This window comes from Sapajus apella, unplaced genomic scaffold, assembly GCF_009761245.1.
Source record: "Sapajus apella isolate SASKATOON/1434 unplaced genomic scaffold, GSC_monkey_1.0 scaffold22, whole genome shotgun sequence".
NCBI classification, from domain to species: domain Eukaryota; kingdom Metazoa; phylum Chordata; class Mammalia; order Primates; family Cebidae; genus Sapajus; species Sapajus apella.
In genome coordinates this window covers 10435733-10448500 of record NW_022436962.1, presented here as the reverse complement: position 1 = coordinate 10448500, position 12768 = coordinate 10435733, and the positions used below count along the sequence as shown (strand labels likewise).

Here is a 12768-nt window from a genome sequence, read left to right as displayed (position 1 = left end):
TTGATTAACAATAATAATGAAAATAATGGGAATACAATCATTTTCTAGTAAGCCAAATCATTTTGTTCTAAAATCATCGTGCATTAAATAAGTATTTCTATTTTCCCCTAATGTTTGATGATCTGAAAGTATTTCATCTTCATTTTTTAATAATAGCCTTATTGGGCCATAATCCACTGATCTCTGCCTTGGGTAGGAAAGACAGGCCCACTGTTCAGGATATGTGAGGATTGAATGAGAGAACCTAGACAAAGTGCTTGGTAAGTTGTTCTTTTTTTCTGTTCCTTTTCCAAGCCATTGGTAAAGAATGCTTGGTATGTTCTGTAATGATCATGCTTCTCTCTTTGTTCTGTCTTGTACTCAGACTGGAACTTATAAAATTGGCCCTCCTGGTTCTCAGGCCTTTATACTTAAACTAGAACTATGCCATTGGCCTTCCTGGGTCTCCAGCTTTCCAGCTGCGAATCTCAAGACATCTCAGCCCCTATAATCCATATATACTACTGTTTCTGTTTCTCTGGAGAACTCTGACTAATACAGATCGAAAATATTTGTGATTTCCATCAGTGGCAAAGTCATTGGTACTGCTATTACAATTGAGGGGGGGAAAAGCCAGTTGAGATTTTAATAGAGGGTGCATTAAATCTGCATTCACCGTCGTTTATGAAGCATATCTCCTCTGGTTATAGAATTTCAGATTGACAGTACTTGTCTTCTTTTTACTTGCTTTCTTCCTCCCAGCAATTCAAATATATTATTTCCTTATGTTATGGGTTTCGCTGTGTTTGTTGAGAAAACAGTTGCTAATCTTAGTCATTTGAAAGTAGTTTTTCTTTTTTTCTGATTGTTTCTAAAATTATAATTTTGTCTTTAATTTTCTATAGTTTTACTATGATGTGCCTAGATGTGTTTTCTTTGTACTTTGATTGACTGGGGTTGTAAAGTTTTTAAAATCTGTGGTCTTATACCTTTTATCAGCTTTTTAAAATTCCCCGTTATTATCTCTAGAAATATTGTTTCTGCCCCACACTTTCTCCTGCCTCTTTTTCAGGGAATTCAATTACATGTATATAGACTTCTTCACTGTGTTCAATTTTTAAAATATTATTTTCTATATTTTCCATTTCTTTACCTCTCTTTTTTTTCTGGATATTTTCTGTCTTTATATCTAATCTCTGTCAAGTTTTATCCATTGAATTCTAAATTCATATTATCTTTTCAGCTCTAGAATTTCAAATAAGTTTTTTTATAGTTCCCAGTTCTCTGTTGAAATAGTCTTGCTTTTTATTTCCTTGCATATATTTTTCACAGTTACTGTAAAGCCTGTATCTGATAACTCTATTATCTGCACTCCCTGTATATCTCTTTCTATTGTCTATTATTTTTCTTTGAAAAATAACTTTTTTTCATTATTTTGTATCACATTATTTTGTCTTCTCATACTTTGTTATTTGTCTTTGAGCTCCAGATATTGCATATGAGAAAATTATAAAAGTAATTTTAAGCTAGGAATAATATTATCTTCATCTGAGTTGGATTTACATTTGCTTCTGGAAGGAAGCTAGGGGATTAGTAACCCCATATTACCTTGATCTAATCATAGATTGAGATGATCCAAAGCTGGTTTTCTGTCCCTGGTATAACTAGTCTATTTATGAATTACCATTCCTCCTGTTACCACCAGATGGGTTCTTCTTGTCTACTGCACAGATAAAGCCAATTCATGAAGACAGTGATATTGCAGCAGAGAAAGAGTTTAATAATCACAGGCTAGACAGCCAAGCAAATGGATAGGAGTAATTATTATTCAAATCAGCCTCCTCAAAAACTCAGAGGCTAGGGCTTTTCAAGGATAATTTGGCAGGCAGGGGTCTAGGGAATGGAGAATGCTGATTAGTTGGGTCAGTGATGAAATCAAAGGGGATCAAAGCTGTCTTCTTATGCTGAGTGAGTTTGTGGGTGGGGGGGTCACAAGACCAGATGGCAAGTTTCTTGGTATGGGTTACTGGTTCAGGTGGACCATCAGCTGGTCTGTCAAAATGCAGGATCTGAAAAATACCTCAACTATCAATCTTAGGTTTGACAACAGTGATGTTATCTATAAAAGCAATTGGGGAGGTTACAAATTTTGTGACCTCTGGCTACATAACTCCTGAACTGTAATTCTAACCTTATTGCTAATTTTAGTTTTACACAGGTAGTTTCAGTCCTGTGAAGGAGCCAGGAGCAAGTTTCAGTCCTGAACAAGGAGCAAGTTCAGGAAGTGGATATTATCATCTTCGTTTTAAAGTTAAAACTGTAAATTAAATTCCTCCCATAGTTAGCTTGGCTTATGCCTAGGAATCAACAAGGGAAGCTTGAAGTTTAGAAAAAAGATTGAGTCAATTATGTCAGATTTATTTTACTGTATAATTTTTCTAACAGATTTCTCTCACTGTCATAAATTTTTGCAAAGGCAGTTTCACTCTTAGGTTGTAGCACTTTGATATCCCAACCCAAGCCTGGAAAGGAGGTTAGCAGAGCCTCCTTTAGCAGACTCTGAGAAAAATACCTTCATTCACAGACTTTCAGTCTTCCAAACTTGCATTAATTTTTGTGAATTTAGATTACATCCCTAGAGGAAAAACAGCCCCCAACACTGGCTCACTCCTGTGAGTTTTCATCTCCCAAACCTTGGCCATAACTATAGTGATGCCTATCTTGTTACCTCTCTAATACCTTCAGATTTTTTCATATTGGAATAATATTATCTTCCTCTGAGGTGGATTTACATTTGCTTCTGGAAGAAAGCTAGGGAATTACTATTTCCATATCATCTTGATCTAATCATAGATCGAGATGATCCAAAACTGGTTTTCTTTTCCTTCTTTCTTTCTTTCCTTTTTTTTTTTTTTTTTTTTTTTTTTTTGAGATAGTCTTACTCTGTTGCCTAGGCTGAAGTGCAGTGGCATAAACTTTGCTCACTGCAACCTCCACCTCCCGGGCTCAAGAGATTCTCCTGACTCATCCTCCCAAGTAGCTGGGATTACAGGGGTCCATGACCACTCCTGGCTAAGTTTTGTATTTTTGGTAGAGATGGGGTTTTTCCATGTTGGTCAGGCTTGTCTCAAACTCCTGGCCTTAAGTGATGTGTCCACCTTGGCCTCCCAAAGTGTTGGAATTACAGGCATAAGCCACAGCACCCGGCCCCAAAGCTGGTTTTCTGTCTCTGAAAATAATTTTTCAGATTCTTTCTGAATCCTTCTCAGTGAAAAGGTTCATTTAAAGACCAGCAGCAATTCCCTCCTTTATGCAAGACAAACAGGGAGCTACTTCCACATATTAACCACCTGCATAACAGTTCCAGTAATCACTGATCTCTGCCATGGGTAGGAAAGACAGGCCCACTGTTCAGGGTATGTGCAGATTGAATGAGAGAACCTTGACAAAGTGCTTGGTAAGTTGTTGTTCTTTTTTTCTTTTCTTTTTCCAAGTTATTGGTTAAAAAAAAATGCTTGGTATGTTTTTCAATGATCATGATTCTCCTTTGTTCTATCCGTTAGAAAATTCAGAGCCAAATTTTAATCCTTCTACCAACTTATGATTTAGAACCTTATCATGTATCCTTTGTGGAATGATCTTAGCTCAATACTACTATATTGTCTGTATTCCAAGTATTTCATCTATTTTCCTTAATTTTGTTGTATTGCATGTGTCCATATAAGCCTCTCTCAATCACTTTCATAGGGAGGTGGTACACAAAGAAGCAAATTAAATAACTTAAATAAAAGTATTTTGAATTACTGTATGCTATAATTGTGATAGAGAATATTGATATTAGTTCAGGATTGAGCCACTTCCTTGGGCTAGCAGGAGTTCAAGGTCCCTGTCTTTCCATGCCACTCATTGACATCAAATTGGACTTAAAAGTCCAATCCAAGGATCTGTTTTTCAGAAAGTCTTCCTTGGCCTCCCTGAATGAATGTCTTGCCTCAATCACATTAGGCCTCATATTGCTGGACAGTGACTGCCCTCCCACATACTCTCTTTATGCATTTCTAACATCCACAATGCCTAGAAAAGAAATTATCTTGAATTGAGTTTTTCACAGCTTTACTGAGCAATAATTAGTATGCAATAAACTACACAATTTAAAATATACAGTTTGATAAGTTTTGACATATGTATACACCTGTAAAACCTTCACCACCGTCAAGACAATGCACATATCTACAGCAATTTGTTTATCTATTAGCTTGTTAATGACATCAAGATTGTTTCAAATTTTTGACTACTAAAAATAAAGCTGACACGAACGTTAATTATAAGTCTTTGTATAAACGTATTCTATCTTTTCTCTTGGATGAATATGTTGAAGTGGAATGGTTGGGTGGTATAGCTTTTTAAGAAACCACGAAACTGTTTTCCAAAGTGATTGTGCCATTTTACATTCTTATCATCAGCAGTATAAGACAGTTTTATTTCTTCCGCAACCTCTCCAACACTTAGTGTGGTCATTCTTTTTCATTTTAGCCATTCTAACAGGTATGCTATCTTATTGTGGCTTTAATTTGATTTGTGTACTAAAAAATGATGTTGAGCATCTTTTCCTGTGTATTTTGGCAGGAGCAGGGGGAGGATATTTATCTTCTTTGGTGTCCAAATCTTTTGCTCATTTAGAAAATTGCATTGTTTTCTTGTAATTGAGTTCCGAGTATTCTTTATGTTTTCTGGACACAAGTTCTTTATCACATATAGGATTTATAAATATTTTCTCCCTGACTATGGATTATCTTTCATTTTCTTGCATGTCTTTGGAAGAACAGGAATTGTTAACTTTGATGGAGTACAACTTATCAATTTGTTCTGTTATAGATTGTGCTTTTGCTATCACGTCTAAGGAATCTTTGACTAATCCAAAGTCATAAAAATTTTCTTTGAGAAGTTGTATAGTTGTACGTTTAGATTCAGGGTCCATTTTTAGTTAAGTTTTAATTATGAAGTGAGGGATAATCCAAGGGTTTTTGTTGTTGCTGTTGTTGTTTTGCTTTTTTGTTTGTTTTTATTTTTTTGCTGTTTGGATATCCAACGACTATAACACTACCTCTTTAAAAGATTATTTTATCTTAACAAAATTGCCTTTGTACTTTGTTGAAAATCAATTGTCCATACGTACTTGGGTCTTTTCAAGACTTTCTGGCCAGGTGCAGTGGCTTATGCCTGTAATCCCAGCACCTTGGGAGGCTGATGGGGGCGGATCGTCTGAGGTCAGGAGTTTGAGACCATACCTGGCCAACATGGTGAATCCCCATCTTTACTTTAAAAAATTAAAAATTAGCCAGGTGTGGTGGCATGTACCTGTAGTCTCAGCTACTTGGGAGGCTGTGGCAGGAGAATGGCTTGAACCCAGGAGGTGGAGGTTGCAGTGAGCCGAGATCACACCACTGCACTCCAGCCTGGGTAACAGAGTGAGACTCCATCTCAAAAAAAAAAAAAAAAAAAAAAAAACCACTTTCTGTTTTGTTCCATTGATCTATTTGTCTATCTTCTATCTTTACATCAATACTGTACTGTCTGAATTGCCATAGCTTTACATAAATTTGAAATCAGATAATATTAATCCTCCAATTTTGTTCTTTTGAAAAGTTATTCTGGCCATTTAAAATGTTTCATTTTACATTAATTTTAAAATCAGCTTATAAAATTTACCTAAAACAAAGCCACTGGAATTTTGATTGTGAGTGCCTTAAGTTTATGGATCAATTTGGAGAGAACATCTTAATATGTTGAATCTTTTAACCCATTAATATGGTATATATTTATTATTCAGATCATCTTTAATTTCTCCCAGCAATGGTTTGCAGTTTTCGTAGAGATCTTTTGAAACTTCTGTCCCTAATTTATCCCCAAATATTTTCATTTCTTTATGCTATTGTAATGAGGATTTTTTTTTTTAATTTCAAGTTCCAATAGTGTATTGCTGGTGTATGGAAATATGATTAGATTTTGTATATTAATCTTGTATTCTGCAACTTCACTAAACTTTTTTTATTAGTTCTCGTTGCTTTTGTTGTTGAGACTGGGTCTTGCTCTGTCACCAAAGCTGGAGTGCAGTGATGGGAACATGCCACACTGCACCCTCAGCCTCCTGGGCCCAAGTGATCCTCCCACCTCAGCCTCCTGTGTAGCTGGGACCACAGATGCTTGCCACCATACCTGGCTAATTTTTTGTAAAGATGGTGCCTTACTTTATCTACCAGGTTGGTCTCGAACTCCTGGGCTCAAGTTATTCTCCTGCCTCAGTCTCCCAAAGTCCTGGGATTACAAGCATGAGCCATTGCACCTGGTTAGCTGCTTTTTGTGAATTCCATTATATATTTCTACCTAGACAATCATGTCATCTATAGATAAATATGTCCTTCATTTGTAATCTGGATAACATTTAGATCTTGAATTGAACTGAGGTTTACTGGTACTGGAAGTACAGGAATCTGATTTTGATTTTTTTATTTTTTCTTCTTGAGGCTCACTCTGTAGCCCAGTTGGGAATGCAGTGGAAGATCATGGCTAATTATAACCTTGGTCTCCTGGGCTCCAGAGATCCTCTCACCTAATTTTTAAATATTTTTTTCTAGAGGCAAGGTCTCATTACGTTACCCAAACTGGTCTCGAACTCCTGGCTCGAGCAATTCACCTGCTTCGTCCTCCCAAAGTGCTGGAATTACAGGCATAAGCCACCATGCCCAGCCAGGAATTGAATTTTAATGCCAACTTGGTCATAAGTCCCTGTGTAACCTTTGGCAAATCACTTTTCCTCTCTGGACCCTCAAAAATGATCTGCACATTCTCTATGATCAGGACATTTCCTCCCACTTCTAACATTCAGTAAGACTAAGAGTGTCCACAGAAAGGTGTGAGGGCTCTAACAATTCATGGCTTCCTGCCTCCAGGCCTCTGAGTCTTTCCTTCTTCCCGTTAAGTGATTGACTCACTGTGCTCCTGACAGTTGAATTGAACTGGCAAATGACACCTTTTCTGTTCTCAATCTTTCAGTGAAATAAGGGAGTGGCTATATTCAGTCATTCTTCCGCCATTTATTGTACTACTTCCTGTGGGCAAGGCCCGGTTTGCAGAGCAGGGTGGATTATCTGTTTTCTTGCAAAGGCCAAAAGCCTTTAACTCATGAAAAAATTAGCTAACGGTCATTTACAAATAAGAAGCAACTGCATTTGATATATGTTTAAAAAATACTTCCCATTATCTTGCTTTTAGATTCAGTCTTTATTAATAATGGTGGTTTTTTTTTTTTTTGTATTTGAGTATTGTTTTATTTTCTTAACAAAAACACAAAAACAAAATGAAAACTGGGCTTAGAATATAAGTTCTCATTTTTCAAAGTGAGAGTTTGAAAATATACTAGCTAAGGTTGATAACTTAAATAGTGGTAAAAGTAATTAACTTAGAATTATGGCAGCAATCACCAGAAGAAACAGAAAACAGGGGGACTAGGGATGAGGTGGTAGACTTTTATTTTAAAAATAGAGCTGCGGGGCTCACGCCTGTAATCCCGGCACTTTGGGAGGAGGGCAGATGACGAGGTCAGGAGTTCAAGACCAGCCTAGCCAACATAGTAAAACCCCTATCTCTACAAAAAATACAGAAAAAAATTAGCTGGGCGTGATGGCAGGGGCCTCTAATCCAAGCTATTTGGGAGGCCGAAGCAGGAGAATTGCTTAAACCCAGGAGGCGGAGATTGCAGTAAACTGAGATTACACCATTGTACATCCTTATTGGATGATCTTCTAACTGAATCTGAGGACACAGCACAGCGCAGGAAAGAAGCGGCTGATATGCTAATGGCATTACAAGGAGCCAGTCAAATTATTGCTGAAACCTGAGAGACTCATCTTTGATGAAGAGAACTATATAATACTGAGACTTTATTGACTCAAAAACTTGCTGGTTACTGCCTGATTAGAATTTTATTTATGAACTCCTATGTATTGCAATGGTATGAATCTGCTCATGTGAAGACTGGCTATAAACTGAAAAGTGTACTCCATATTACAGAACAAATCACACATTTAATCCAAATAATAAATGGCTGTTTTTAAAGTTAAAAAAGGTTTTGTTTTGTCTTGTTTTTTTCCAAAAAAAAAAAAAAGATTTTTTTTTTTTTTAGAATAGGACATTGCAATGGAAATCTTGGCTCACTGCAACCTCTGCCTCCTGGATTCAAGTGATTCTTCTGCCTCAGCCTCCTGAGTACCTGGGATTACAGGCATGCACCACCATACCTGGCTGATTTTTGTATTTTTAGTAGATACAGGATTTCACCATGTTGGCCAGGCTGGTCTCAAACTCCTGACCTCAAGTGATCTGCCTGCCTCAGCCTCTCAAAGTGCTGGGATTACAGGCGTGAGCCACTGCGCCTGGCTGAAAAGTTGTCTTTTTCATATTGTTAACAGCTTTTCTCTAGATGTCAGAATAAGACTCTATATTGTAATGAGACTCTCACTCTCTTAATGCCCACCGTTTTCATTTGACGGGATAGTGGCCATTTGATTTATTCAATTGGTTGCCTTTAAGCTTCGGTTCATGGCTCAAAGCCATATGCAAACTGGTATTGTCATACTGCTATTAATTTTACTTTGCATTTTTCTTTTTAAACTTTGCATCTGTTACTTGCTAAATTTTGCAGAGGGGCAATTCCTGACAGAATAATACTGGCTCAGCACCTCGAGATGAGAGCAAATGACTGTGAGACACAAAAATAACTTAACAGTGGACTCCAGGCACACCCAGCCTGAGAGCCACTCCCTTCAAACCTCTCTTGTTGCTCACATTGTGGTTAAAAGGGTTTTAACACTGCCTTCTTGCTGCCATTCGCTTTGTCTAACGTGGGACCAGACCAGCAACCCAGGACAGGCTTATCCCAGGACCAAGGAATATCAAAACCTCACTACAGGATGACTTAACAGTGATGCTTTTGGAGAATGATTGAGATCAAATGGGGAAAATGTGAACTTTGTCAGAATCAAAATGGAATTACATATGTTTTTTAAAAAACAACAAAATTTCACAAATAGAGCTAGAGAAAGCAATGAAAAGAGAGTTTTGCTGGGCGTCGCGGCTCACACCTGTAATCCCAGCACTTTGGGAGGCCAAATCGGGTAGGTTGCTTGAGCTCAGAGTTTGACACCAAGCTGGGAAACATAGCAAAACTCTGTCTCTACAAAAAATACAAAAAATTAGCCAGGAGTAGTGGCACACACCTGCAGTCCCAGCTACTCAGGAGGCTGAGGTGGGAGGATTGCTTGAGCCCAGGAAGCAGAGGTTGCAGGGAGCTGAGAACACACCACTGAACTCAAGCCTGGATGACAAAGCCAGAGCCTGTCTTAAAAAAAGAAAAAGAAAAAAAGGAGAGCTCTCATGCATTAATGCCTAAAAACAAAAACTATCACAAAAGATTCTGTAGAAACCGCAATCTGGCACAAAGGTCATTGCAATCTTACAAAAAAAAGAAAATACATCTGCAAGAAAACCTGCCCAGCAACTGCCTGTACAACCTTGAACTGGCATCACCCTTGTTATTGATCCTTGTACCTAAAGACAATTATCTTGAAACGATTACGAGATCATCCATACTTTTTCTTTACAAATCTTTGTCTTCCATTGTCTCCCTGAATATGCATGTAGTTTACTATGGCACACATATTTCCATTACAATGTGCTATTCTAAAAAAACAAACAAACAAACAAACAACTGTGCTGAGTTGGGGTAGGGTGTAGCAGGCTAAAAAGCTAAAAAGACAAAATGGCCCTATCCTCCAGGAACTGAAGGGTCCAGCGAGGGAATGGTCCATTTGCTCTTCGTCCATATGGAGAAGGACAGGCAGACCAAGTTACAATGTAGTATGTTAGAAAAGACCTGAATCCTTGCAAATAGGGAATCTGAGCAACCCCAAGCCGTGGTGGAGATGAGGGATACAGTAGCCTTTTTTTAGTCTTTTTGGTCACCTGTGCATGGACCTCATTCCTAAGTTTGGGATGCCCCTCCTGAGAAAGAGCCCGTCTCCCATCAGAGGAAGCTTGTCCAGCCTCCTTGTCATTCAGAGCACAGGGCCTCGCCTCAGCCTGCACAATCAGATGCATTCACTGAACTCTGAATCCAAAGCCAGTGGTACAGAAATCATGCAGGCTCCTTTCGCCAACGGAAGGCAGTGGTGGTGGCAGCTGTATCTGGTTCCCCAGTACAGTGGTAACATATCCAATTTCTAGAACCCAGAATCATCTGTTCCCACCCTGTCATTTTACAAATGCCATGTGGAAATCATCGAAAACCACCCAAATGAGAACAGGCAAAGGCTATTGATTCAGAGATTGGTCTAATGAGGGAGTCACCCATCATCACCTGTATTTTGGCGGAGATGACAAGGCACGCAGGGGAGTGGGAGAGCTTCAGAGCTGAATAAAGAAAAGCTTCAGGTATCCCCTGATTGAAGGCTGTTTTCATAGGGAAGCTGTAGGCATGCTGACCAGAAGCGGGCAACCTATGTGATTGAGGTTTATATTTTTTACTTTCTCTGGCTGATCCTAAGTTGGAAGCAGGGATGAAAATTAGGGAAGCTCTCAATTATTAATCAAGTCCTGTCCATTTGGGGCCAATCGTTACCGGCGTTATTGCTTCCAGGACTCATTGCTAGTGATAATAATCTTACTTCCTGCGAGTCTCACATAGTGAGGTAAAATATGAATGCCAGCCGTAGATAGGCTGCCTCCCCAGCCTGTTTGCTATAGATAACGGATTGGTTTCCTAGGCTGATTGTTGCAGATTGCGGGTCAGAGTTCTATTTTGAGAGGTGACTTGGCCACTGTCTGTCTGTATATTTAGTCTCTCAGCAGAATATATACTCCCTCCAGAGAGGGGGAGTGGCCTATTTAAGGTCTAACTGCTAATACTAACCAGAGCTGATAGGTCAACCTGAGATTTAGCATATTTATCTTGTCATCTCCAAAGGAACTTATGTTCTGCTTGTTGAAGAAACAAGATTTCGACCTATAGAAAAATAAAATTCAGGCCGGGCGCGGTGGCTCAAGCCTGTAATCCCAGCACTTTGGGAGGCCGAGGTGGGTGGATCACGAGGTCAAGAGATCGAGACCATCCTGGTCAGCACAGTGAAACCCCGTCTCTACTGAAAATGCAAAAAATTAGCTGGGCATGGTGGCGCATGCCTGTAATCCAGCTACTCAGGAGGCTGAGGCAGGAGAATTGCCTGAACCCAGGAGGCGGAGGTTGCGGTGAGCCGAGATCGCGCCATTGCACTCCAGCCTGGGTAACAAGAGCGAAACTCCGTCCCCAAAAAAAAAAAAAAAAAAAAAGAAAGAAAAATAAAATTCAACACAGATGTCACAGAGATAAGTTACACCAGAAAGTTAATTGTTAGTGCTGTAGCTTGGCAGGAAGTCTCATCATTTTCCTCTGATAATGGCCAGAACTGCTATTGGTCAGATGGTTTCTCCTTCTCCTTCTCCTTCTCCTTCTCCTTCTCCTTCTCCTTCTCCTTCTCCTTCTCCTCCTTCTCCTTCTCCCCTTTTTGAGACAGAGCTTTGTTCTTGTTGCCCAGGCTGGAGTGCAATGGTACAGTCTCGGCTCACCACAACCTCTGCTTCCCAGGTTCAAGTGATTCTCCTGCCTCAGCCTCCCAAGTAGCTGGGATTAGAGGCATGCACCACTACACCCAGCTAATTCTGTATTTTTAGTAGAGATGGGGTTTCTCCATGTTGGTCAAGCTGATCTCGAACTCCTGGCCTCAGGTGACCCACCTGCCTCACCCTCCCAAAGTGCTGGGATTATAGGCATGAGCCACTGCACCTGGCTTGGTCAGGTGCTTACTATGTACTGGGCATTCTATCCATCCAGAAAAGTGAGGTGGTTTAAAGCATGGCTCTCCAGTCTTCCCACCTGCATTCATACTTTATCTCTACCACCGGTAGCTAGTGAACTTGAACACGATATTTTACCTCTCATCTTCAATTTCTTCATCTGCAAAATGGAAATAATAACGGAACTATCTCATCACGCTCTTGTGCAAATTAGATGAGCAGATATTTGCAACGCATTTATAATACTTATATAATAAGTACTGGTACAAATTAGCTATTGCAATCTCATTTAGTCCTCATATTCATTCAGTCTGGTAAGTAATATCCCCACCTTGCAGGTGAAAAACTGAAGGTGGTGATGTCACTTCTCCAAGATATTGAGAGTCAGAGTCAGAAATTTTACTCCTGTCTCTAGGAAACCAAAGCTCATTATTCCTTTCTGCTGTGCTTCTGAACACAGATGACATTGTTCAGAAAAAGGACAAAAAAGTGGAAAAGTACGTAGGGCTGTGGTATCAGACCACCCACATTCATATCTTGGTTCTGACTTCTATTCACTATAAAACCTTGCACAAACTACTTACCATTTCTGAGCACATTATCATTTGCAAACTGGTAATAAAATTCGTTGTTTTAATAAGACTAGGGTTGTTTTAAGGATTCAATAATGTACTATATGTGAAGTTTCCACTTCAGGGCCTGGCACATGCTAAGTGCTTAATAATTGACAATGATCATTTTTAATTATTGTAATTTGAAGTGACTGTCATAAACCACTCTTTAGTGTCTGTCCTTAATGGTCTCGTCTTCATGCAGTTTTGCCTTTACCTCCAGTCTAGTTTGACGTCTCCATTGCTGAATTCCTCATTCTTCAACATTGTTGAATTTCCTCATGCAGTACTA

General features: G+C 39.1%; 1 protein-coding gene across 1 annotated transcript in view; it reads right to left on the bottom strand.

The window, feature by feature from the left end:
- Positions 1–12743, bottom strand: part of IL24 (interleukin 24) — a 32778-nt gene extending 20035 nt beyond the window's left edge. Inside the window, exon 1 of the mRNA XM_032289496.1 lies at positions 12694–12743. Within this exon, the coding sequence (XP_032145387.1) occupies positions 12694–12743 (50 nt within the window). The remainder of the gene's footprint in view (positions 1–12693) is intronic.
- Between the last annotated feature and the right edge of the window lie 25 nt (positions 12744–12768).